A 25,197-nucleotide genomic window follows, 5' to 3' on the forward strand; every position below is an offset into this window, starting at 1 on the left:
CCCGCAGGCCCGCTGCCCGATCCTCACCGTGCTCGAGGTGCAGCAGCACCGCTACTCGGTCGCCGACTGCTGCACCATCCGAGACTTGCCCGACGACGACTCGGACGAGAGCAGCAGCCAGCCAGCGGTGCCTGCCGTCGACGCGGCTGCCGGCGACGCTGCCGCCGGCGACGCTGCCGCCGGCGCGGAGGGCGGCGCGGAGGGCGGCGCGCCGTTGACGCTTTCGCAGAAGAAGAAGGAGCTGTGGGACGCCAAGGAGGCGCGGCTGCGGGCGACGTCGGAGCGCGCGGGCATGCCCGGTTGGTGCCTCGCCTCGCTCATCATCAAGTCGAACGACGACTTGCGTCAGGAGGTCTTCATCATGCAGCTGATCCGGCTCTTCGTCAAGATCTTCCCGCCCGAGCTCACGTGGCTGCGGCCGTACCACATCCAGGCGCCCCTCGCCACGCCCACACAATCCCCACACCATCCCCTCGCCACACCCATGCCACCCCGCGGCTGCACTCTCGGCTCACGTCGGCTGCACATTGCTGCGATTCGGCCGCGTCGGCCGCACCTCGCACCGCCAAACCCTCCCCTGCGCCACCGCCCGCAGGCCACCGGCCCCGACACGGGCCTGATCGAGACGATCACCTCGGCGGAGGACCTCGACCGGCTCAAGAAGACGGCGGGGTACACCTCGCTGCGCGCCCTCTTCGTGCAGCGGTACGGGCCGCCCGACAGCGACGGCTTCCTCGCGGCGCAGTCGCGCTTCATCAAGTCGCTGGCGGGATACTCGGTCGTCATGTGGCTGCTGCTGCTGCGCGACCGGCACAACGGCAACTTGATGATCGACTCGCTCGGCCACTTCTTCCACATCGACTTTGGCTTCTGCCTCGGCCACTCGACGGGCAAGCAGATCGGCGGCGTCATCGAGTCAGCTCCGTGGAAGCTCACCGCCGAGTACGTCGCGCTGATGGGCGGCGTCGGCTCGGCGGGGTACGAGGCGTACGCCCAGGGCTGCGTGGAGGCGATGGTGGCGGCGCACCGGCACGCGGACGTGATCCTCACGATGGTTGAGATCGCGGGCACCGGCTCGAGGTACCCTTGCTTCCAGCAGACGCCGCTGCGCAAGGTGCTCGCGCGGCTGCGCAAGCGGCTCTACGTCGGCCACACCGAGGCGCAGGTGCGCGACGAGTTCAAGCGCGTCATCGAGACGGCGCGCGAGCACAAGGGCACCTACTACTACGACTACTTCCAAAAGCTCCAGCAGGGTTACGCCGTCTGAGGACGCGGCCTGCCGGTGTACGCCACTCAGCCATGTCCATGTAGGCTGGCCCGCACACGCCCTCGCGCGCGCTCGCGCATGCCCCACCGAGGGTGGTCGGGGTCGGTCGGCGACGCCCATTTATTCGTGCCCGCTGGCACGCGCCGCGCGACGTACGTCTCTCTCTTCTCCCCGGTCCGCTTACGCCTAGTGCCACTACCGGGTAGCCTGGTCCCGCGCAGCGCGGCGGCCGCCCGAATCAATGTGTACCTGTTTGCGCCGCCGCCGGCGTGTGTTACCCCGAGTTGCGTTTGTGACCGTAACGATGTAAGAGCAAGGTCACACGCGGCACTGTGGCTCAGTGAAATCAGAAACATCGCGGCGCACATACGCCACTCGAGATGCGAAATCATACTCAAAGCGTGTGTGAAAAAGTGGCATTTTAGCTCGCCGCAGTCGCACGCTGCTTGCCTCCGCGCTTCTGCTTTGGCTCACGCTTGTACCTCGGTTCGCCGTAGTCCTCTCTGCAGCCGGGGCAGCCCAGGCCGTCCTCCTTCAGCCGGCCGTAGCAAAAGAGGCAGACCTGTCAACGCGGTGGCGAACACGCCGTCACGGCAAGGCGCTCTGTCTGTGCTTGTCTCTAGCAAAAAGAGCGGGCCTGGTAGCCGCACGGACAGGGCAGAAAGTTGCGGTCCGTCGCATCGAGCGTCTCCATGCAGAGCGGGCAGGCGCTCGCGTCCGTCGACGCCGAGGATGCGGCGGCGGACGCGGCGCCATCGCCGCCACCGCCTGATGAGGCGAGGGCCGCAGCGTGTGACCTCCTGCAACACCACACGGTGACGCCCACACCGCCGCCGCCGCCGCCACCACCACCACCACCACCACCACCACGGAGGCAGGCTGCCTGTCCCCATGAGGCGTTCGATGTTCTCGTCGACCCGCCGCTCCTCCTCCGCCGCCGCGAGCGACGCCGCAAGCACAGCCTTCATCTCCTCGTCCTCCTCCTCTGGCGGCGCCGTGGCGGCGAGCGAAGCTGAGGCGGCGAGCGCCTGCGCGAGCTCGTCGTCTTCGGCGGCGGAGCCGCCCTCCGCCGCCAGCGACGCTGCCAGCGCCGCCTCCAGCTCAGCCGCCTCCCGTGCCGCCGCATCCTCCGCCTCTCGCCGTGCCGCCTCGCTCGCAGCGATCGCTACGTGGAGAGCGCGCTCCTCCTCCGCTGCGGCCGCGCCCGCATCGGCCGCATCAGCCACGGCAGGGTGACTGTCTTCGGCCGCGAACGCGGAGGCTTCACTCATCGCGGCGCGGCGCGCTCGCGCTTGCGCCACTTTAGAAAAAATCTTCACGTCAAAGACCCAAGATTGGCAGCTGTGCCTCTCTGGACAGGGTGGCCCGCCACAACGACCCCTGGAATTGCGACTCGCCGCTTTGGGGATTTTTTGAGCTTTGTGTCCTGACTTGCCAACAATGTAGGTACACCCGGGGGGGAATCCAAGTTCTTAACCGGAAGGACCCGAGGAGACAAAACGTGAGTGTTAGAGTTGTTTGGTATTGCTAAAAATCTCTCTCTCCCGAGGAGCAGGAGGGGCAGCAGGCCGGAGAGATATATATGTATATGAGGAGGACCCAGCTCACATGATCGGCCAGGAGCGTCACTGGCGCGGCGAGCCTCGTCAGCGCGACTGCGGACGCGACAAGCAGCGATGGAGGGACGAGCCGCGACGGCGCGATGAGCCGCGACAGCGTGATGAGCCGCGACGGCGCGATGAGCAGCGCGAGCGTTGGCCCGACGAGCGTTACGACGACCGGTACACAGAGACGAGCGCGAGCGCGACTGGCACGATCGGCGCGACGATCGGTACCACGATCCCAGGCGCGACCATGACCGGCGCGACCGCCGGCGGGGGCGAGGGGCAGCCTCAGCACAGCGACCGCCGGTGAGTCCGCCGATGCGCGGTGCGGGATCGCGCGGCGAGCGACAGAGCTCTGCTGCCGGCGGTCAGCTCAATGCTAAGCAGATCAACGGCCAGATCTCGAATGCTGGCAGCGCTGACGCATTGCTCGCGCTCTTTGCCGCCCACAGCGCGAGCTTGAACACATCCACGCTGCAAACCTGTGGAACAAACTGGGCCCGGGCAAGCATCGCATCGAGCGTTGGCACGAGGAGCATTGAGCGGCTGGTGCAGCGCACGCTTGACCTCGTCTCGTCATGCGAAGCACGCAACCTGGCGAACATCGCTCACGGCGTCGCCAAGTGCGGCCTGCGATCGAGGCTGGTGCACCCGCTGTACGTGGCGGTGGCGGAGGCGGCGGTGCGCGGCGGGCTGGCTGGCTTTGAGCCTCAGGCACTGGCCAACACTGTGTGGGCGTATGCGACGGCGGGCGTGGCTGCGGACGCGCTCTACGAGGCGGTGGCGGAGGCGGCGGTGCGCGGCGGGCTGGCTGGCTTCACCCCTCAGAACCTGGCCAATACTGTGTGGGCGTATGCGACGGCGGGCGTGGCTGCGGACGCGCTCTACGCAGCGGTGGCAGAGGCGGCGGTGCGGCGCGGGCTGGCCGGTTTTACGCCTCAGGACATGGCCAACACGGTGTGGGCGTTGCGACCGCGGGCGTGGCTGCGGACGCGCTCTACGAGGCGGTGGCGGAGGCGGCGGTGCGCGGCGGGCCGGCCGGCTTCAACCCTCAGGATCTGGCCAACACGGCGTGGGCGTATGCGACGGCGGGCGTGGCTGCGGACGCGCTCTACGAGTGCTTGCGCGTGGTCAGCGGCTCCCTGGGGAGGGTCCGTCGGGTTAACTTGTAGCATCGATGAGCGCTGTCAGCTGCACCAATGGCAGCTCTGGCTCTTCCTGGAACACGCCGCAGACGCGCAGCAGCACCTTCTCTCCGAGTCCGAGCGGCGGCTCTGCTGCGACGCCATGCACGACACACGAGTGAGGGTCTCGGCGCTGCAGCGCTCCGTTTCGGCTGCCCTCGCCGCCATCCGTTTTGGCTTCGAGGAGGAGTATGTCAAGCCGCGCACCGGCCACTCGCTCGACCTGGCGCTGCCCTCGTCACGCATCGCGATCGAGGTGGACGGCCCCTTTCACTTCACCTGCTGCCCGACCGCCGACGGCCGGGGCGTGCGCAAACCCTGAAACCCAACGGGCCAACCGGCTGGCGGCTGCTCAAGCGGCGCCTCCTCGCGGCGGCCGGCTGGCGGGTGATCAGCGTTCCCCGTTCTTCGAGTGGGACGCGCTTGCATTCGGCCAGTGAGCGGCAAGCCTACCTGGAGAGAATCAGAATGCATCGACCATCGTTCGCTTAATCATTATATATTCTGTGTTTTCCGTTCGGCCACACACGCCTCCGCGCTCCGGTGTACGTGTAGTGACTAGTTGTCCGGAAATGATGCTTGAAAGGGTGTGCGCAACAATGACAAGACTAAAGCGAGGCAACGACAAGACTAAAGCGCGGCCGCGGGCACGACAACTATCATAAAGCTGCGACCAGCCCCACCCCCCCGGCGTAGGGCGTCGCGCCCTCTCCCCACGCTCATGCCTCACCCGCGTGCGGCTCGTCCAAGCCTCGTGCGTGCAGCAGCTGCAGCAAGGCACCCGCGCGACCGGACGGTACCTCCGCGGGCGGCGGCAGCGGCGGCCCGCCTGCGCCCGCCTCCACCGCGCCACACGGCAGCGCGAGCTCCGCACTAATCGCCGCCGCCGCCGCGCCCACAGGTGGGACGGAGGGCGGGGGCGCGGCGGCGGCGCTGGCGCGGCGGGGCTGCGGGGAGTGTGGCTCTCCGTCTCCAAGCGCGGCGGCCTCCGCGTCGGCGGCGATCGCCACCGCCCGCGCCGTCGGCGCCGCCAGCGCCGTCACCTGCCCGCGCGCCGCGCGCCTCATCTTCGACAGGCCCTTGCGCACCGCCTTTCCGTCGCGAGGCCGGCGCACATTCTGCGCGACGCGATCGTACGTGTGCGCCGCGGGCAGCGCGGGCAGGAACTCGGGTATGTGCGGGTGCCTCCGGTCGCGGCCGATGGCCGCCGCCGTCACCGACGGCCAGAGCCCCGCCGGCGGCGCCGTCTGCACGACGGATCGCGGCTGCGTCGAAGCGACGCTGCTGAAGCGGAGGAGGTCTTGGGGCGTGCTGGTGCGGAGCAGATCGAGCGCGGCGAGCAGGTCGAGCAGGTTTGCCTGCGAGCGCCCCGCGTGCGCCGCCGCCTGCATCGCCTCGGTGCCGAGCGTGCGGATGAAGGTCATGCAGGCGTCGACGAGGAAGGCGTGCGACGAGGCGGTGAGCGCGTCGCAGCTGGAGGAGGTGGGCTGGCCGGTGAAGGCCATCCGGGCCAGGGCAGCGGAGAGAGGCGCATCGGTCATGAGAAAGAGGCGCCCGCGTTTTTCTTTTGTCTCTAATTTTTCCGTCGAGGAGAGTGAAGGAGGAGGAGGAAGGTGACTACGTGCCTCCCCGTCTTTGTAGCCTGGCGTTTGTGCCCCGTTTAAAGAAAGAAAGAAAACACACAACCCAAGGGAGGGATGGGAGAACGGCACGCCGCCACCACACAGGGATTTTAAGTGCCCCGTTTGTGCCGCGTCCCGTGCGCCCAAGTTCATTTTATAGGAGGAGGAAGGAGGAACGCCGCCCGCCCCCCCCCCGGACGAAAGCAGGCGGCTCTACGGAGTACCCGCGTGCCCGCCCGGCCCCGCCGTGAGATGCCGTGGGGGCTTGCGCTGGTGGCGGTTGTGGCCGCCGGCCAAGTCAGCTTCTCCAAGCATCCCCAACCGCGCGGAGGCCACACCGATGCTTCCCGCAAGCACATCGATGTCTCGAACAGGTCCACAGGTGGTCTCCGCAGACCAACGCGGTCGTGTGGGCACATCTCGCATGTCGCAGTTGGCGCAGACAGCCACCAGACGCCGGGCCTGGCGCCGCTGGTCTGGTCGATCTTCAGCAGCAGCCGCAGCCCGCACTGCATCCATGTGCACGCCTTCTACTGCGAGGCGGAGCCCAGCCTGCAGAGCAGAGAGGCGATCCGGAGGGTCGGAATGGAGATCACAATCCATGTCGTCGATCTCGAGCGGTTTCCACTGCTCCACAACCTGAGCAACTCGAGCGCCATGAACTTGGTGCGCTTCTACCTCCCCGAACTCCTGCCGGAGGCCGCCTCCTCAGTCCTCTGGCTCGACACGGACATCATCGTGCGCTCCGATGTGCACGACCTCCTCTCGAAGCTCTTCGTCGGCGCCAACCGCTCAAAGTCGCTTGCTGCCGTGGCGCGCAAGAAGGAGCTGCGCACCATCACGCGGTACCGCCCGTCAAAGCTTGGGGTTCTCAACGTGAGCACAGTGCTGCGGGGTGACGCCTTCAACGCCGGCCTCATCGCCTTCAACCTCCAGCAGTGGCGAGCGCAGAACCTGACGCAGCGGGTCGAGGCGCTTGTGCCTGCGCTTCAGGAGATCGGCCTCGCCTCGTACGCTGGCATCTCGCTCCCAGGCGGTATGCGAGCCGCGCCGAGCAGCCAGGTGCCGCTGCAGCTGCTCTTTGGGCACGACTTTCAGCGGCTCGATTCCTGCTGGAATGTGGGCGGTTTGGGCACCAGCTGGGGGCAGGGGGAGCTGCTGCCACTGCGGGTGTGGGCAAAGCAGATCGCCGCTTGGTGGACGGGGAAGGTCGCAAGGGGTTGCGCCCTCCATTGGTCGGGTGGCGACAAGCCTTGGAGCGGGCACAACCCCTTTGCGCCGCAGTACTACAAGCCGGTGCGCAAGGCGGCGATCCGCGCGGGCTATGGCGAGATTTTCCCCGGCACCCTTGCGCACGACGGGAGCGACTATTATCTGCCATGGCTGCTCAGGATTGTTGCAATCTTCGTGGCTGCTCCTTCCGCACTCTTTTTGGTCGTCGCATTGAGACGACCAGGCTCTGGGGCGTTGCGAGCAGAACTTGTCCCACAGAGCCCATCTCGTGGACACAGTGTCAGTCTAGAATAGATACAAAGTGTGCGTGAGTTGTGTGTCTACTGCGCCGGCCGAGCTCAGCTGTTTAACGTTGGGAGCTGAACCGCAGTGTTGCACTCGAGCGTGTGGTAGAACAAGTATAACACAACCAGCACACACGCAGATCACAGTTCACAGAACCACCGGTCACCGCGAGTCCGCGACAGTGCTGGGGCTCCCCAACAACAGTAGCTAACATTAAAGCGAGTCAACAGAGCCGCTGGCGCTGCACACACTGAACGTTGTGTGCGAGCCGCGTGGAACTTGGAGAGCACTTGGAACGGGAGGGATGGGAGGACGGTACGGGCCGCGACACCTCCGCGCCGCACCACACAGGGAATTTTTTAAGGGGAGAGGTGGTGTCTTAATTCTTTTTCATTTTTTCGCACCCAATAACCTTGGCATAGTAGCCCAGGCGGCACCCGACTCCAAGGATACGCTGAAGACGCTGAGGAAAGCGCATGTCGCTGCGCTGAAGGGCTCACGCTATAGGGTGCTGGATGAGGACGGGTACGATGCACTAGCCCCAGCCGTCGGGGGGGTGTTGCCGGCGCTGGTAGATGATCTCTCGGAGAAGAGCCGGAGGGACCTTGGCGCCGGGGTCACGAGGAACTTGCAAGTCGTGGCCGAGGCGGCGACGGGAGCGGTGCAGAGGTGGACCCAGCTCAATGATGAGGCTACGGCGCGCATAATGAAGAGAGAGGAACACATCGAGTGGCTGAGGAAGCTCTTCACTGGGTGGAAGGAGGCTCGGCCGGCCTTGAGGGAGTCGCGGAGGAGGAGGGATAACGGAGGTAACGTGCAGACAGGCCAGCAGCCAGTGGGACGAACGAGGACCGCGACGGTGGCTCAAGCGGGAGGGAGCGGAGACAGTGGGCAGCAAGCGAAGTGGGTGAGACTGATGATGCTCCTCCGACTTAGGGAGCGGTTCAGCTGCTGGGCGGGCTTCAGGCTGGTGCTCACGCGAAAAGGAATCGACGCGATGTACAAAGCATACAAGAAGAGGAGAAAGAAGAGGAGGGACATCAGTGGTGACGAAACAGAAGCTAGCGCAGACGAGGGCAGGGCAGACCCGGGGACGGCGGAGTCGGAGCAGACGGCATCGGCCGCCGAGGAAACGTTGGGAAGAGGCACGAGGAGGGCGGCGACCTCAACCGACTATGGAGGACCCGTCACCAGACGACGCAGGGCGGACGACGGGGAGGCGGAGCAGACGCGCAGGGCGAGACGAGGGAGGGAGCAGGATGTTGCTGAGATCAGCAGGAGGATGTACGACGAGATTAGGAGCAGCAGGGACCCGAGGGACCATGTGGAAGACGGCTAGTGCTAGTCCCCCATCGGGAGGACGACCCCGGCTAGTCGCCGACCACACCCACAAAGAACCCTGCACAAAGACCGCAGGGCGGGGACCTGTTCCTTTTTACCCATCTCCTAGTAGAGGTGTCCGTTTTATTTATTTATTTAACCTTGGCATGTGAGCTCCTTCGGCAGCTCACTGAGGCGCCAGCCTCTACCGAGGCACCCCTACCCAGCCACTCGCACAGTAACGCTCAAGTGGGCGGCAAGCCGTCATCCGCCTGGCGCTGTCCGCAGGCGCAGCGCTCTGGGTGGCGGTGGCGGCGCTCCATGAGTGCGCTCTAGCGCGATGAGGTTCCTCCTTCTCCGCGCTCTCCCCGCAAGGCACGACACACACAACGCATATCCATCGCTTCGGTCGGTCGGTCGGTCGTCGTTGAAGGAAGGAAGGGGTTCGGACCCAACCAACCGCGCCATCCTCCCGCGCGCTCACCCGTTCGTTCACCGACGCGATGGAGATGCGTTCCGCGTGGTGTGACACACACTCTCTCTCCCAGAAAGCTACTCATCATTCCGCCGGTGGAACTCGCCGCTTTCCTCCCGCTGTGATGCTCTGTGTGAGCTCTGTGTCTTGGTTTGCCAACAACATACCTACTCGTAACACATCATTCGGCCGGTCGAGCTCTAGCGACAGAGATCAAAGGGGGCGGGAGGACAGTGGCGTGGACGAGCACGCGGGTGCGCAAACAAGTGGACGCGCGATCTGAACGTCGTCCTTGGCCACGTGCTCCGCTGGCAACCACAAGAGAGGGTGGATAGAGATAGGCGCCTCAGGCGACCGCTCGTCCTGCCCCTCCCCTCAGCAGAGCGGGCGAGAATGCTAAAGCATTCACGCCACGAGCTCTGTGTCTTGGTTTGCCAATAACATACCTAATACATCATTAAAACACATCATTCGGCCGGTCCAGCTCTACCCAGACCTCCGGGTACCCAAATCAGGGTTGTTGAGAACGTGGGCGACGTCCGTCCCGAACTGCGACGGGCTGCTGTCCCCCCAGCGCGCCGAACGAGCATTATCGCCCTCCATGGGAGCTCCAGCGGGCGGTCCGCCGCCGGATGCGAGCAAGCGCAAGCTTGGGCTCATAATTGCGTGGGTGGGCATGCTTGGCTCAACGCCAGACGCGATGCTGCTCCGGTTTCAAGCACAGGCGGGTGGGGTGCCAGCCTCCATATCCTTCTTCCGCTTCATCATGACTGCAACCCTAAATTTCGTCTTTGCCGCCGCCAACTCTGGCGGGATCGGCCCGCTCTGTGCTGGCGTGGCGCGATCGTATAAGGCGATCCTCGTCGCCGCGATGATTGCGATGGTGTCCAGCCAAGGCTTTGTGTACTCGCTGCTGCTGGTCGAGCCCGCCATGGCGCTTCTCATAATCTCGCTCAACCCCGTGTGGGCGGCGCTGCTGGGCAAGTTCGTGCTCGGAGAGGAACTTCCGGGCAAGACCATCATCACCATCGTCTGCGCCCTAGTCAGCATGGTGGTGGTGATGATACCTCAACTCCTTGTGATGCTCGGCTACGGTGGCGAGGCCGAAGAAGCCGCTGCGGACACCAAGGGCAGCAACCTGCTCCTGCTATGGCCTCTCTTTACAGGCATGTTTATGGCCCTCTTCATCACGTGGGCACGTTACCTCGGCAAGGTGTCGCCCGAGACGGACCTGACGGCGACGGGCACGCTCTCTGGCGCGATCACGAGCTGTATTTCGTACAAGGTTGCGTACGACCAGGGGATCACTGACCCCTTCGAGGGGATCCAGCCTATCTTTTGGCTATGGGTGCTGCTCTGCGGACTCGGAATTACCATGTACAACCTCGCGCTCGTCATCGCGCCGCGGTACATCTCTGGCGCAGACACGGCGCTCATCATGCTGCTCGAGACGGTATTCGCACCCGTGTGGGTCTTCTTTGCCTTTGGCGAAGTCCCCTCGCCGTGGACAATATTGGGGGGCGTCATCCTGCTCGGCGCGCTGGCCTTCCACGAACTCGCCGGGACGGAGGCTGGGTCGGGGGAAGAGGGCGCGCCCCTCGCCCCCAGGATAACGGGCCGCCAGTCCATAGCCATCTCGGTCGGCAGCGGCCCCAAGAAGGGGTCGGGCTTCGACTCCGACGACTACGTCCGCATGAGCGGCAAGGCAGGCTACCCGTAGAGAAGGAAGTGGGCTATCTGGGTTACGACCCGGGCCCGGCGGCACGCGACTCGCACTCGCGAGATACTGCTCGAGGCGGCGGGAGTCGCCCCCCAGTCGGAGTCTCGGAGAGTCGAGGGACTCGAGTACGGGTGAGGCGGTGTGGGAGTGGGTGATCGTCCACGGCACCGTCCGGGCGAATTGGCGAAAGGACGTTCAGGTAGGCAAAAAGGATGTCCGGAATGGAAAATGGCTGATATAAAATATAATTCACCGGACATCACACACTTTGCTCTCTCTCTGAATCATACGCACACCGACTCGCTAGCTCAGCACCTAGCCCAACACCCCAGGCAGCACCTCGCCGTCGTCGCCTCCTCTGCTGCCCTCCTCGCCGCCGCCGGCCGCAGCCGTGGAGCCTCCGCGCGACAGCTGCGCACACGGCAACGGCGGCAGCGAGCAGCGAGGTGTGTCGACAGTGGCGCGCAGCGGCCTGCGGCGCGTCTCGAGCTCGTGCTCCACGCGGGCGGCGAAGGCGTCGCCTGTTCAAACCACGACGGCGCGCGTGAAGGAGCGCCTCTTCTCCTGCGGCACGCGTGGCTCTCGCGAGCGCGCTCGCCGTCGAAGGTCGCCGAGCTTGACAAGTCCGCCATCTCGAAGGAGTCGACCATGCGTGACGCGGCGCAGCGCTCCTGCTCGCAGCTGGAGGAGTGAAGAGAGGCCCTCTTTCTCCGCAGCGGTCGAGCATACGCGGCGCAGCGCTCCGAGTACGGGACGCGGTCGTACGAGTTGCGGAGGTAGCCCGTCACCCGCCCCGCCGGCGGCAGCCCGGGCCGGCGGAAGAGCTCGTCGAGGAGGGAGGGGAAGCCTCGCGGGAGGCCGCGCGAGCTCGACCGATCCAGCCGGGCGGCGGTGTGGCGCGAGCGGAGACCGGCACACCGCACCGTCAGCGCCGACAGCGCGGCATGCCCGCCGCCGAGAGCAGCCAGGACGGCGGCGGCGGTGGCGAGGAGGCGGCGCGGCGCGAGCAGGAGGACGAGGCACGCGACAGCGCACGGCAGCCCGAGCAGCGGCGTGGGAAGCAGCAGCGAGGGTCGCGGCAGCTGCGGGTGCATCGAGCGGAGCCGCGCGCAAGCGGCGCACTGCAGCGCCGCCGAGCCGCAGTAGAAGAGCATCGACAGCTGCAGCGCGTCGTCGAAGCGGAGGGTGAGCGTCGCCTAGGAAGTGTCCAGGCACTGTCCAGGTGGTGTCCAGGAACGTGGGAGCGGAGGGTGACAGAGCGTCGCCAGCGCGACCAGCGACGCGTTGGCGCAGATGGCCGCCGCTGGCGTGCCGAAGCGCGGGTGGAGCCGGCCCAGCGCGGGCGGCAGCATGCGCAGCGTCGCCATCGCCAGCAGCGCGCGCCTGTTCAACGCTTCCTCCATACATCACTGATTGATCACTGCGCAGCGTCGCCATCGCCGCCGCGCGCACGAGGAGGTGCAGAGGATCGTGAAGAGCACACCCGCCATCGAGACCGCCGACGCGGCAGTCAGCGCAGCCTCGAGCCCACCTCCACCCAGCGACGCGCCGAGCAGCGGGTAAGTGCCTGGCGCCCACTGCTCCCAGTGGTCGAGCGTGGCGAGGGCGGCGGCGAGTGGCAGCACGTACAGCGCCGTCGAGAGGGCGAACGCGCCTGCAAAGACGGCGGTGAGTGGTGGACAACAGAAAGCTGTGCGGCTGCGTCGGCCAGAGGGCGAGCGCGCCCCACAGCGCGCGCGGGAAGGAGGAGCGAGGCGAGCGCACTTCGGCCGCCACCATGCCTGCCGAGTCGTACCCGCAGCAGTTCCAGAGCACGATGCAGAGGAAGGAGAACCAAGCCTCCCGCCCGGAGGGCCACAGGCGCGGGTCCGGGTCGAGCGCCTGCGGGAAGTTGCGAGAAGGTTGCGAGAAGGTTCCGTGGGTCGAGCGCCTTCGCCCGGCGAGATGTGCCCGAGGTGTGCCCGAGCTAGACCCGAGGAAGCCCGAGGTGTGCCCGAGCTAGACCCGAGGAAGCCCGAGGTGTGCCCGAGCTAGACCCGAGGAAGCCCGAGGTGTGCCCGAGGTATCTCCGGCGCATCGTCTGGAGTCGGGCGCGCCTTTGCCCAGTGGGGGTGCGGCGCCGCGGCGGCGGCGAGGACGAGGGCGGCGAAGGGGAGGGAGACGAGGAGCATCAGCACGCCCGCTGCAGAGCCGACGACGTCGACGCCTCGCACGTTGAGCGCCGCGGCGAGAGCGACGAGCAGCACGCGCACGACCGCGAGGGCGACCCCTTCTGCGCCGCCCGCCGACCCAGCCTCCGCCTCAAAGGAGGAAGGGTCCGCCGCAAGGGGGTCGGAGGAGGGCTCGGCGGCGGCGGCGAGCGCCGATGCGGCGGCGGCGGCGGCGGTGGCGGCGGCGGTCGTGGCGTTGGTGGGGATCGAGGCGGCGGAGGCGGAGTAGGCGGCGGAGGAGGCGTCGTAGAGCAGCGCCTTGTGCAGGTAGGCTGTCAGGAGCAGCGGGTACCTGTTCGCAGGCCAGGCTGTGACGAGATGCTGCCCGTACCAGCTCGGCGCGAGCAGCAGCGGGGCGCAGTGAGCAGTCGAGGACGGAGCAGGCGAGGTTTGCCATCGCGTTGAGCAGCGACGGCATCGCTCCGAGCGCCTCTTCGACCCACACGACGTACCTAACCACACGACCGCGGTGAGACCAGTGCGTCTCCTCACACCCTCCCAGCCTCGCCGCCGCGCACCCGCCCGCACGCGGCAGCGCCACGCTCAGCTCTGCCGTCACGAGAAGCATCGGCGCCGACCAGACTGCGGGTGCGATGACCAGCGCGGCGAGGGAGAGGAAGGGACCTCCCAGAGGTACGATCTCCTCCACGCCGTACGCCGAGCCCGACACCGCGAAGAAGGCGATCCCCATCAGCTGCAGCATTTCGAGCTTTGGCTTCGGAGGCTGAAGCTCGTAGTCATCGTCATTCAGGTCGGCGTCGCGGAGGAACGGCAGCGCGGCTCGGTTGAGGGAGCGGCCGGCTCGGAGAGCGAGCCAGCGCCAGCGGGGGGGCAGCGAAGGCGACATATCCCTGAGCGGAACACGCGAGCGGCTGGTCCTGTACCGTGTTGGCAGCGAACGGACTCGGTGAGGACGGAGAGGGAGTGGAGACTCCACGGGTCGCCGCAAGGCGAAGCTGCCATTCCGTCGGAAGAGAATTTTCTTTTGCGTTTTTCTTCCGCTTTGACACTAGGCACGGGACTGGCGCGCACTGGTGGCACTAACACTGAATGGCAATGAACACACCAGCGAGGGAGGGCGAGACGATCGAGGGGTCCCGTACCATGCGGAATCGACCCTATCCAGTGCTCAAGTGCTCAAGATGCACTAATAATCACAAACCATTGATAGCCTGGACTTCGCCGATCGTCGGGGTCAAATCGCAAGATCGCCGACATGATCGATGCCAGTTCGGCCGCTGCCGCGCCCAGCGGTGCCACTGCCGCCTCCGTGAGCGCGCCGATTCGCACCGTCAGAGGGGTGGCGGCATTGCTGCTCTGCGGCGTGGTCGCTGCTTGTTTGACCCGACTCCACAAGGCTGGAGCCACGCCGGGCGCGGACTCGCTGGTGAGGGTGGTGGCAATGGAGAAGGGGTGCTGGAAGGCCGACAAAGTCGGCGCAACCGACTTTGTCGGCCGCCCGACATGCACCGAGCTCAAGGAACCCTACGATTTCTGCAACTACGACTTCGGGGGCGGCAACTACGCGGTACAGACCGCCTGCCCGACGACCTGTGGCGTATGTCCAGACTGCGTCGACATGGCAGGGCAGATTGGTTTTACCTATAATGGGGTTGGCCAGACATGCAAAAGCGCTGGAAGCAACGGGTTCTGCGGTCGCGACTTTGTGCGCGAAAGGTGCCCCGCCACCTGCGGCGTGTGCGTGTCCGCACCAAAGCCGCAGCCCAAGCCGCAGCCCAAGCCGCAGCCCAAGCCGAAACCGCCGCCCCCCCCGCCACCGTCGCCCTCCCCTCCTCCTCCTCCGTGCCCCCCAAACATGGGGGACAGCAACGCGGAATTCACCACCAAAACTAAGAAGATGACCTGCAAGGACTTTGTGGAGAGTCCGTCTTATTGCGACCAGCCGAGTGTCGCCGCTGCCTGCCCCGCATCCTGCGGCACGTGCCGGGACGGCTCATCGGGCCCTGCCCCTGCGCCAGCTCCGGCGCCGAAACCCGCGAGCAGCCCTACAGGAAGAGACAAATATAGCAAGGCGCCGAAAGACTGCATGGGCAGCAAGGAGGGCAAGGATGGCTGGCTGCAGGAGCCGCATTGTAGTTCCCTTCTCCCCTTCCCAATCCCTGCCTTGACGCTCCGCACCCTTCATCGGCTGTCAGGACCACAACTACTACCGGAGCAAGCACAACGCACCTGCGTTGAGATGGAACGACAACCTGGCCCTCAAAGCGCAGACGTGGGCAAACTACCTCGCCGACAATGAGTACTTTGGACACAGCGACTCGTACACCTGGAATGGTGATGGCCACGGTGACGGCCTCGCAAACACAAACCGAATGGAGAAAACCGGCATTACAGGCTCATTTTATGCCTCCGGGGAGAACCTTGCGATGGGGTGCGAGAGACTAGCCGAGAAGCGCCGAGGCCGAGGCCGGGCATAGCCCGGGGAAAGAGAGCGCCGCTTCGGCGCAACTTGAGAGAGAGGCCGGCCCTGCACGCACACGACATGACTCGGCCCTGTTGTTGCACGTGAACAACTTCAAATCTTCACCTCTAGGTATGGGGAGTTCGATTGCGACGCGTACAGCGGACCGTACAACCAACACTGTGCGGTGTGGGGATGGTACAGAGAATACATGGACTGCTGGTCGAACAAAACCGACAACGGGGGCTGGCGTTCTCCCCGCTGCCCAGGAGGCATGATTGGACACTTCACGGCAATGGTCTGGAAAGGGGCGACCTTGCTCGGGTAAGCGCACTAGTGGGGCGCACACTCGACTCTCACGATCGGGGATTTGAGCGCATCGCTGCCGTGCACAGGTGCGGCAGCAGTGGGGGGTACTACGTCTGCCACTACTCGTCGGAAAGCTGCAAGCATGGGTCTAGGCAGAAGGGCTGCTGGGGACAGCAGACCACTCCCGGTCTCCCCAATTTCAATTCGGGCTCCTGTAACGTCACTGCCGCGGAGTGCGTCGAGAGGGGTCGCGAATTGACTCGCGACGAGCGGGCGCTTTGCCAGAAGTGAGAGAGCGGCGCGGACCCCGGCAAGGTCCAAGGAGCTAGGAGGGCAAGCGGGATGTCTCCTATTCTGCCCCGGCGGCGGCGCTTACTACACACCGTCACGACCTTGCGCACCTCCAGATAGAGATGGCAGGAAGAGAGTGCCAGCGAATTAATTCAATTAAAAGAAATTTACCACACGTGTCCACATATTCTCTCGCTCTCTCGCATAGGGGGGAAAGAATTACAACGGGACTCCAGCTCTCTCGCACAACACTGGGCACGATCCCTCGCGCTTCCTCTTCCCCGCCATCGCCTTCTTCTCGCCTCCTCCACCGCCCTGCGCCCGCTTCCGCGCGGCCCACACGCTGAACCGGCCGTCGTCGGAGAGCGTGCGCACGTCCTCGAGCTTCGGCTGATCGGCGAGCACCGCGCCGAGCGGCACGTAGGTCTGCACCACGATGAAGAGCTCGCCGCCGGAGCGGAGCCGGCGCGCGGCGCCGCGGACGAGGAGCGGAGCACGCGGAAGTCGGTCGGCAGCCAATTGTGCACCGGCGGATAAAAGACAATCCAATCGAAGCGGGAACGCCAAGGCAAGGCCTAAAGCCGGATAAAAGACAATCCAATCGAAGCGGGAACGCCAAGGCAAGGCCTAAAGCCGTCGGAGAGGGCGCACGTGCTCTCCGACGGCATCGAGGCGCTGCCGCGGCGGCCCCGCTTCGATTGGATTGTCTCCTCGCTGCATGCATGCGTGACCTATATACCCCGCTCCGCTTGGGTGCCCAGCCAAATTCTCGCGAATTTTTTTCTTACGCCGGTGCGTCGAGCAGCGCGGGCTTCTCGTGCCACGCGGGCGGCATCCGCCGGGCGCGGCCCGCCAGCGCGCGCAGCTCGCGCCGGAAGGCGCGCTCGGGCGAGAGGCGCGCGGTCTCCTCGGCGAGCTGCCCGAGCGACGTGCCGTAGACGAGCAGGCGCGACGAGCGCCAGAGGCCCCGCAGCCGCCGGTGCGTGCGCCTCTCGCGCACCGGCAGCGCCGAGAGCTTGCAGCAACTCCGCCGGTGCGCCGTCTTCGCCCGAGAGCCACTCACAGAGCGTGGTGCTGTTCACGCCGAGGCCGCCCCACTCGTGGCCGCCGGCCTGGCACGTCCAAAGCTCGATAATGCGGCTCGCGTTGCGCCGGCCGATGGCGGTGCGCCGCTGCTGGCCCGCCCGCCGCCATCGCCGCACGGCCTGCTGCACCCCAGCCGGCCGCACGGGGCTCCTTACGGCCCAGCGCGAGCCACGGCCCTGCGAGCCGCCGATGGCCATCGCGACCACGGCGGCGCAGCGCAGCAAGGCGACGACGAGCCGCGCGCCGCGTGGCGACATGGGGTCCTCTATCGCTAGAGCTCCTTCCTAGAAGTCGTACTTGGAAACTAAACCGCCGCTAAAATGTCCCACAAAAAGCGGCATCCCTTAGAATAACTCACGCCTCGCCCCGCCGCCGCTTCTTCCCCGCCACGCCCCGCCTTGCGCGCTTCTTCGCCGCCCACACGCTAAAGCGGCCATCGTCGGAGAGCGTGCGCACGTCCTCGAGCTTCGGCTGATCGGCGAGCATCGCGCCGAGCGGCACGTAGGTCTGCACCACGATGAAGAGCTCGCCGCCGGAGCGGAGCCGGCGCGCGGCGCGGCGGACGAGGAGGCGGAGCACGCGAAAGTCCGACTGCAGCCCGTTGTGCACGGGGGGGTTGGAAACGATCCAGTGAAAGCGCGGCCGCCGCGGCAGCGCGGCGAAGCCGTCGGAGAGCACGTGCGCCGTGGCGTCGGCCACGTTCCGTCGCGCGGCGCGGAGGGCGACGGCGTCGGCGTCGAGCAGGTGGAGCCGGAGCGCGGCGCCGCCGCCGGCGGCGCGCAGCGCGGCGGCGATCGAGCCCGAGCCGCAGCAGAAGTCGAGCACGCGCGCGCGCGCCGGCGGCTCCGGCAGCGCGGCGAGGAGTGCCGTCGTCATCACATCGAGGCCGCCGCCCGCGAAGAGCCCGGGCAGCGTGACCCAGGGCAGCGGCGCGACGCGGCGCGGAGGGCGGGCCGTCGTCGTCGAGGGCGGCGGGGCGGCGTCGAGCGTCGCCGCCGCCTCCCACGTCGCGGGCCCGAACGAGGCGTCGGCGCCGCCCGCGCGCGTGGCGCGCACGACGCCGACGGCCGCGGCCTCGCCGCCGCCCGGCACCGTGGCCGACGGCGCGAAGGCGACGCCCTCGTAGAGCGCCGCTCCGGCGGGCGCGGGTGCGGCCGGCGCGGCGCGCAGCCGCGCCGCGGCGGTGGCGATGCCCTCGGCGCGAGATCCGAAGACGGCGAGCGGTGCGCCGGGGCGCAGCACGGCGGCCACCGCGTGCAGCGCGTACTCGAAGGCGCCGCGCGTGTGCGGCAGGCGCAGGAGCGCGCCGTCGAAGCTGCCGCTCGGCGGCCACGCCGTCGCCTCCGCGCCGCCCTTCTCGCTCATGCGGCGCCAGAGGCACACGCGGAGCCCCGCGCCGCGCAGTGCGGCCTCGAGCGTCTCCGCCGCGCCGCCGGCACTCGGCGTCAGCGCGAGCAGCACAGTGGCGCCGCGCGGCAGCGCCCACGCGCGCACAACGGGCAGCGCCGCCGCCGCCGCCGCCGCGTCAACGTCGCCACGCCGCGTCTGCGCCGCGCACACCGCCGCGAGCGCCGCGCGGCGGACGGGCGCCTCGGCGGCGGCGGCGGCGGCGGCGGCGGCGGCGGCGGCGGCGGCGGCGGCGGCGGCGGACGACGACGACGAGGAGGAGGGCAGCGCAGCGGCGGTGGGCGGCACGGGCTGTCCCTCGGCCGCCATGACGCTGCGCTGCAGCGCGCGCGCGCCAAACTCGACGAGGCCGGCGGCTTGCCAGTCGAGGCCCTCCGCATCGGCGAGCGCGGCCGCCCGCTGGCACACCGCCGCGCCGACCTGGAAGAGTAGCGGCGGCGGCCCCACCGTCGCCGCCACCATCACGCCGAGCGCCCGCGCAATCTCGCCAAGATCGGTGGCGCCGAGGCTGGCGCCGCCCAGCGCGCTGCGCAAGAGGCTCAGCGGCACGTCGGCGGCGCCGCCGAGGCGCGCGCACGCGCCGCAGACGTTGGCGACGCCCTGGGCGCTCATGTCGCGCGCACACGCCTCGGCGCGGCGCAGCAGCGCGTCGCACAGCGCGGGCGGCGGCGGCGGCTCGAGGCGCGAAAAGGCCCACAAAGTGTTGGCCGACGCCTGCGCATTCATCCACACCACGCTCGTCGCGGCCGCCTCGTGCAGCGCGTTTACAACCTCGGCGGTCGCGAGCTCGTCGGGCAGCCGTCCCGCCGTGTGCAGCTTGGCGAGCGCCCACGCCGTCGAGCTGAGCTCAAACGGCTTCATCGCCGCCGCCGCGCCGTCGGCGAGGCGCAACGCCAGCGCCGCCGCCAGCGCGCCGTCGGGAGGCACGCCGAGTTTGGCGAAGGCCCACAGAGTGTTGGCAGAATCCTGCGGGTTGAAGTCGCCGTCCGACGCGAGCGTGGCAGCGCGTTGCTGCAGCGCTCGCATCGACGCCTCGGCTGGCGCGCAGCCGCCGCTCGCGTGCGCGTGAAGCACAGTCGCCACCGCCTGCGCGTCGAGCGCCGTGGCGCCGCGCACGCAGCAGTCGGTGACGGCCGCCAGCGCGCGCCGCAGCGAAGGCGCCTCCGCGTCCGCACCAGCGCGCTGCAGCAGCTTGCCGAGCGCCGACGCCGCCTTGCTCACCTCGCGTGCGCCGAGGCCGCTCGCGGTCTGCTCGAGGCGGCTCACCAGCTGCGCGAGCGCCGCCGCGTCGAGGGCGGCCGCCTTCTCCCTTGTGGCGGAGCGCTCCGACGCGCAGCAGCGCGCCAGCCAGTACAGCGCGTGCGTCGCCGTCGGGCCGTCGAGGCTGCTGGGCGCCGTGGCGACGACGTCGAGCACCTCGGCCGCCGAGGTCGCGGCGCCGATCCGATCGCGCAGCTCGCGCGCCGAGAGCGCCGGCGTCGTCGACGGCGGCGGCGCCGCAACGCCGAGCGTCGCGAGTTTGGCGCGCAGCGCGGCTTCGCCCTGCAATTTCTGGCGCTGCGCGGCGTCGAGGCTTCGGAGCGCCTTGAGCTCCTCGATCTGGCGGAGCTTCTTGAGGAGCGACTTGGCGTATTTGGCGTCGTCGAGCTGGGCCATCGTGGCGTCGACGGCGGCGGGCACGTCCCGCGATGCGAAATGCAAGTGCCCCCGCTGCTTTTCCTCGGCCTCAGCCTCGCTTTGCTACTGCGCATCTACCTCTGGCAAGGGCCAGAGCCTTGCCCCGGAGCCCGACACCAAGCTCTGCATGCGCCGCCACCACCGCCAACTCTGGTGCCGCCCAAGACAACTCTGGTGCCGCCCAAGAGCTGTGTGGACCTTGCTCCAGGCGACGGAAGCTCCTGCCTGCAGCAGGCGTTGTGGGACAAATGCCACCTCCCTTTCATGAGCCGCGTCTGCGACCTCTCGTGCGGACGGTGCGGCGGCGATGTGCGCGGCCGCGCTCTGCGGTCAGCACTGCTCGTCTCTGCACGGCAGCCAACTCCATGTGCCGAGGCTGGCGCCGACGCGTGGGTGCAGCGGGCGATGCAGAATAAGGCTGAGTATGCGCTTGCGCAGCAGCTGGAGGGGTTCGTCTGGTCCAGTGCGCAAATAAACGCCGCCTACGACGGGGCGTGGAACAAGCTGACCTACCTCAGCAGCGTGCTTGCGGAGCGGCTCGCCCAGAGCCGTGGAGCGAGCGAGGAGGCGGTGAGGGCTGGGGGCCGAGAGGGTAGCAGGTGGGTGCTGTGGGCAGACTGGGACGTCGTCTTTACCGACCTCGGCCACCAGCTGCCGCTGGAGGAATATGAGGCACCAGGCGGTGGGCGGCTGGTGCATGTGCATGTGCATGTCATAACCTGCTTGAACACTGTTTTAGGCTCGCGGCGTGCGGTTGGTACTGGGCGGAGACCCCGCCGCCCTCGGGGAGGGAGACGCACCGGCGGACTACCTCAAGGCAAACACAGGTGCGCACAGCCGGGCGAGATTGAGCGCCCGAGGTCGACGTGGGCGGGAGCGGCCTAGCCTTCTCGTAGGTGTGATGCTGCTGCGAGTGCACAACTGGACGCTGTCGCTGCTTCGCCGCATGCTCTCGCGCGGCGGGCGGACCCGCGGACAGCGCCTCCGCCGCGCGCTCAATCTGCAGACTAGCGTCGCCAACTTGTGCACCGGCTGCATCGACGACCAGGCCGTGCTCCTCGACCTGCTGCGGAGTGACCGGCTAGGCACGGGTGCGCTGCTGCGGCACGCATTGCTCGAGCGCCGGTTCCTGCTGCAGGCGCTGTTCTAGGGAGCGGAGATGCTGGGGCTTGGCCCGTCGTCCTTCACATTCCCTAGATTTGCCCGCGCAGGCGCACTGGGAGGATTTTGAGCATGCGATGCCGACCGCCCTCGGCGATCCGACGGCCAATCGAGAGACGCCGCGCTCGCTCGCTCTGCTGAGGCGGCCGGACGCCCTCCGCCTCCCGCCGCTGCGGCGAAAGGTGTTCGGGCTGGGCACCGTGCCCCTGTCCCTGCATTTCGCGGGCTGCCAGCTCTGCTCGGGCAAGGAGCCCGAGCGCGCGGCCAAGTGCTGGCCGGCGTTCCGGCGCACGGTGCGCTTTGCAGAGGAGCAGACGATGGCGGCGTGGGGCATGAGACACGCGCGAACCAACCGGAGCGCGGCGGAGAGCCTGCCGTTGGAGCCGCGGTAGGTGAAGACAGGTGTGTGTGTTGAGCGCGAGGAGGGAGAAAGTGGCGAGTGAGAGGGGGGTCGAACTGGCGACCTATATAGCATACCGGGGGAATTTAGACACCACAGACACGCACACACCGACGCCCGAAGTGCCAAGAAGGACGTCATTAGTACGAAACCTCAGAAGGCCATGGCGCATGGGCGCCGAGAGAACATTCCCCCCGAGAGGACAAAAAAGAAAAAAACAAGCGAAAAGAAAAGTCGACGCACCCCCTCCTTGCGCAGTGACCGAGGAAATGTAAACGGCGCGCGCGGAAATTTTTTCCCCGCACGGCGACTCTGTGCGCTTGAGGCGGCAAACAGGGAAGCTATGAGCTCGACGCCAAAACCCGTCCTCTGCGGCACGCCAGGCTGCACCCTCAAGAAGGGCCACCTCGGGCTCTGCTCCAGCAACGCGCTCGTCGACGCGAGCCCCGCCTCGCGCCGTGCGGCCGTCGCGGCACGCCAGGCAGAGAGGGAGAGGGGTTCGGAGCGCGCGGCTTTCCAGAGCCCCACCGCGGCAAAGGCGCCGCCCAAGATCCACCTCCGGCTCTCCGGCACTGGCGAGTGGCGGAGCGAGGCTCTCGCGGCCGACACGTCAGACCCCGCAGCAGACGCGGAAGCGGAGGCGGGCGGCGAGCCGTGGGGGATCGTGCTCGACCGCTCGCGGCTGCACACCGTCGCGGAGCTCGACGAGACCGGAGCACCCTTCACGATGGCGGAGCGTGCGGTCGACGCGGCGGTGCTTCGCGCGCCCTCCGACCCGGAAGAGGCGGGGCTGTCGCTTTCAGTGGCAGTGGCCCTCGCGCGCGGCTTCTCGTGCTGCCGCGGGACGCTGCGCCGCGTCTCCCTCCTCGGCTGGCGCTTCGACGGCAAGAACGCCCTCCGGGTGAGTGCGAGAGACGCTTGCGACCCCACCTGTGCTGCCCGAGGACCTACCCGACCCTCTTTCCCGCCACGATGCCGCAACCCCCGCCCTCGCCTCCCCCCCCCCCCCCCCCCCTTCATATTTCACATCTCCTGTTCCTTGCGCCCCCGGCTCGCCAGGCGGTTCTATGCGGCCTCCAGGGCTGTGTGCAACTGGAGGTGCGGCCGCCCGTAGGATGATAAATGTTAAGAACCCGAGATGTGCCGAGATGCGCCGAGATGCGCCGAGATATGCCGAGATGCGCCGAGATGCGCCGAGATATGCCGAGATGCGCCGAGATGCGCCAACGTGCAGACGGCGCGATCAGGGAGGCACTAGAGAGGTGCCTCCACGCGCTGTCTCCCCCGCCACACTCTTGACGGCACACCACTGGCACACGCGTTGCGCGTGCCTCTCCCCGCGATGACAAAGGCGGTGACACACGCGCAGGAGCTCGAGATGCTCGGGTGTGCGGTGGTGGGGGGGAGGGGGCAGCGGCGCTGCTTCGGGAAGGAGGTCTCGCAGGCGCTGCTGCAGGACCGCCCCTCCACCCTCCGCCACCTCTCCCTCCGCTCGTGCGGGCTGAGCGCCGACGGGTGCGCCTGCCCTCTCTCCCCGGCGCCGTGCCTCCCGCCACCGGCCACCCGGCCCGCTGCGGCTCCCTGTCCCTAGCTCTGTCCGACACGTGCTGGCCGCGTGTCTCACCTCGCGAGCTGCAAGCTCGGCTCGTCTCGCGGAGTGTGCGAGTGGCGCGCGTAGAGCTAATCTCGTAGGTGCCTCGCTCTGCTCCGCTCCGCAGCCCTGCAGGCGAGGCAGCTGGGGGCGGCCCGAGAGCGCGGCTCCCCTCCCGAGGGAAAAGAGGCGGAAGAGGCGGAGGGGTGCCGTGACTCGTGCCCAGCCAAAGATCCGCCATCCTCCGCCCTCGCTGCTGGGGGGCTGCTCCCCCCCCCCCCCCCCCAACTCCCCTCTCCCCGCGACTCGCAGTCGCCACCGATGCTCTCGCTGGACCTGCGCGGCACAGCGGCCGAGTCGAGTCCGCGACGCACTGTCTCCGTGCACGAGTCTCTTCACACCTCTCACGGTGGAACAGGCAACGCGGCGGAGGGGCTCGAGGCGGAGTCGAAGGCCGTCTGGCAGCTCCTGCTCTCGAAGCCAGAGGCGCGAGATGCAGACGAGATGCAGACGAGATGCAGACGAGATGCAGACGAGACGCAACCGCCCCGCCCCCTCCCCTTTCGCTTCTCCTCTTTCGCCCGCGTGGGGGTGTACGCCGAATGCGGGCTGGCGTCCCCCCCACTGCCGCAGCCCCACGCCGCCACAGGACACGTCTGTCCAGCTCGACTCGTCTGCTCTCTCGGCGGACGGCGGTCCCGAGGCGGAGAAGAGAGCATGGCCGCTGCAGCTCTCAGCGATCTCCCGGCGACATCTCGGCGACGTCTGGCTCTAGGAAGACGATGAGCTCGCCGAGGAGCGCGAGAGCGGCAAGCTGCCGCTGCTCTCCGCCTGCTCTCCGGAGCGCGAGTCTCGCTCCCCCCACCTCTCCCGCCTCTCACGCAAGCGCGTCCAGGCGGCGCGGGGCGGCGGAATCGGCGGCGCAGCTGCGGCGGCGACACCCGGCGTCCTCTCCGTGCGGGTATGTGGCCCCGAGAGGGAGAGGACACGGCCCCGAGAGGGAGAAAACACGGCCGAGGTATCGCCGAGATGTACCCTAAGGTAGCCCGGCAGTGGTGCTCTGTCTCCCTGCGTCTTCGGCCCCTCCTGCTGCCGGTGCTTCGGCCAGCGTGCAGGCGCCCTTGCTTCTCACACGCCTCGCAACTGTGTGAGTAGATCCGGGAGGCGCAGCTTTTCTTCCGGATCGCCGCCGCCTCCGCCGCCTCGGGCCGCCCCGGCCGTCACTGGGCCCCTCTCTCTCGCGTCCTGACGTGGGGCGAGGACGGGACGGCGCCCGGTGCCTCTGACGGCCAAGCCTCCGACGGCCCACGAGGCACCGCCGCCCCGCCTCTCGCCGACGGCTCCGGTCGCCTCTCTCGCCGCCGCGCGGCCAAGGTGCTGCTGCGCCGAATCTCCAAGGACTACGGCCTCCGCGGCCGGCCTCCGGCGCGGGCTCGGCGCGCCGCAGCCGAGGTGCCGACGCAAGGGCCGACGCCGCAGCTCGGAGGACTCGACACGGCGATGCTGAGGAAGCCGCGCCAGCCGTCGCACTCGCGCGCCAAGCAGCTGCGCCCGAACGCGCGTCTCTCCATCCTCAACGGCTCGTGGAACCGGCTTCCGAGGCACGTGGGTCTCGCTGTCCGCCTCGGCCTGCAGCCGCACCTTCCATGAAGCGTTGGAGGCGCGTCGCTGCCGGGCTGGGCGGAGCTGGGGCGAGCATTCCAGAGCAAAGCCGGGGGCAGCCCGCGAGTGGTCCACACTCAATGAGGCGTTGCGTGGTGCCCTGGTCTCGCCGAGGTGTCTGCCCTCAGCGGGGGATGCACGAACGAATGAGAGGCGCCCACCGAGTGAGGAGCTCGTGCTGGCCCGCGACAATCAGAGACTTTGGTTGATTTGGGGGATGGTGTGCTGTATCGGGTCGCGTGAGCGCGGCACCCCGCCCAGAGAGACCGAC

General features: G+C 67.9%; 7 protein-coding genes across 7 annotated transcripts; 4 read left to right on the plus strand and 3 right to left on the minus strand.

The window, feature by feature from the left end:
- Window positions 1-96: 96 nt before the first annotated feature.
- Window positions 97-1,267, plus strand: EMIHUDRAFT_440861 (hypothetical protein; the record flags this gene model as incomplete). The annotated part of the gene is made up of 2 exons (XM_005788223.1): window positions 97-433; window positions 596-1,267. The coding sequence occupies exons 1-2, from the start codon at window positions 293-295 to the stop codon at window positions 1,265-1,267; spliced, it is 813 nt and encodes a 270-aa protein (XP_005788280.1). The 5' UTR covers window positions 97-292.
- A 3,507-nt stretch (window positions 1,268-4,774) lies between these two features.
- Window positions 4,775-5,596, minus strand: EMIHUDRAFT_110611 (hypothetical protein; the record flags this gene model as incomplete). The annotated part of the gene is made up of 1 exon (XM_005788224.1): window positions 4,775-5,596. The coding sequence occupies one exon, from the start codon at window positions 5,594-5,596 to the stop codon at window positions 4,775-4,777; it is 822 nt and encodes a 273-aa protein (XP_005788281.1).
- A 333-nt stretch (window positions 5,597-5,929) lies between these two features.
- Window positions 5,930-7,273, plus strand: EMIHUDRAFT_110612 (hypothetical protein; the record flags this gene model as incomplete). Its single annotated transcript, XM_005788225.1, has 3 exons — window positions 5,930-6,059; window positions 6,111-6,973; window positions 7,205-7,273. 3 exons carry the CDS (start codon window positions 5,930-5,932, stop codon window positions 7,271-7,273), a joined length of 1,062 nt encoding a protein of 353 aa, XP_005788282.1.
- A 2,318-nt stretch (window positions 7,274-9,591) lies between these two features.
- EMIHUDRAFT_110613 (hypothetical protein) lies at window positions 9,592-10,710 on the plus strand (the record flags this gene model as incomplete). Its single annotated transcript, XM_005788226.1, has 1 exon — window positions 9,592-10,710. The coding sequence occupies one exon, from the start codon at window positions 9,592-9,594 to the stop codon at window positions 10,708-10,710; it is 1,119 nt and encodes a 372-aa protein (XP_005788283.1).
- Window positions 10,711-11,025: 315 nt separating this feature from the next.
- Window positions 11,026-13,767, minus strand: EMIHUDRAFT_110614 (hypothetical protein; the record flags this gene model as incomplete). Its single annotated transcript, XM_005788227.1, has 7 exons — window positions 11,026-11,231; window positions 11,621-11,906; window positions 11,985-12,093; window positions 12,163-12,277; window positions 12,375-12,591; window positions 12,924-13,212; window positions 13,439-13,767. 7 exons carry the CDS (start codon window positions 13,765-13,767, stop codon window positions 11,026-11,028), a joined length of 1,551 nt encoding a protein of 516 aa, XP_005788284.1.
- A 2,394-nt stretch (window positions 13,768-16,161) lies between these two features.
- Window positions 16,162-20,091, minus strand: EMIHUDRAFT_110615 (hypothetical protein; the record flags this gene model as incomplete). Its single annotated transcript, XM_005788228.1, has 3 exons — window positions 16,162-16,517; window positions 16,943-17,312; window positions 17,485-20,091. 3 exons carry the CDS (start codon window positions 20,089-20,091, stop codon window positions 16,162-16,164), a joined length of 3,333 nt encoding a protein of 1,110 aa, XP_005788285.1.
- A 1,919-nt stretch (window positions 20,092-22,010) lies between these two features.
- EMIHUDRAFT_440863 (hypothetical protein) lies at window positions 22,011-23,317 on the plus strand. The gene is made up of 3 exons (XM_005788229.1): window positions 22,011-22,574; window positions 22,733-22,771; window positions 23,043-23,317. The coding sequence occupies exons 1-3, from the start codon at window positions 22,017-22,019 to the stop codon at window positions 23,262-23,264; spliced, it is 819 nt and encodes a 272-aa protein (XP_005788286.1). The 5' UTR covers window positions 22,011-22,016; the 3' UTR covers window positions 23,265-23,317.
- Window positions 23,318-25,197: the final 1,880 nt, after the last annotated feature.

Source organism: Emiliania huxleyi (genome assembly GCF_000372725.1).
Source record: "Emiliania huxleyi CCMP1516 chromosome Unknown EMIHUscaffold_137, whole genome shotgun sequence".
Classification (NCBI taxonomy): Eukaryota; Haptophyta; order Isochrysidales; family Noelaerhabdaceae; genus Emiliania; species Emiliania huxleyi.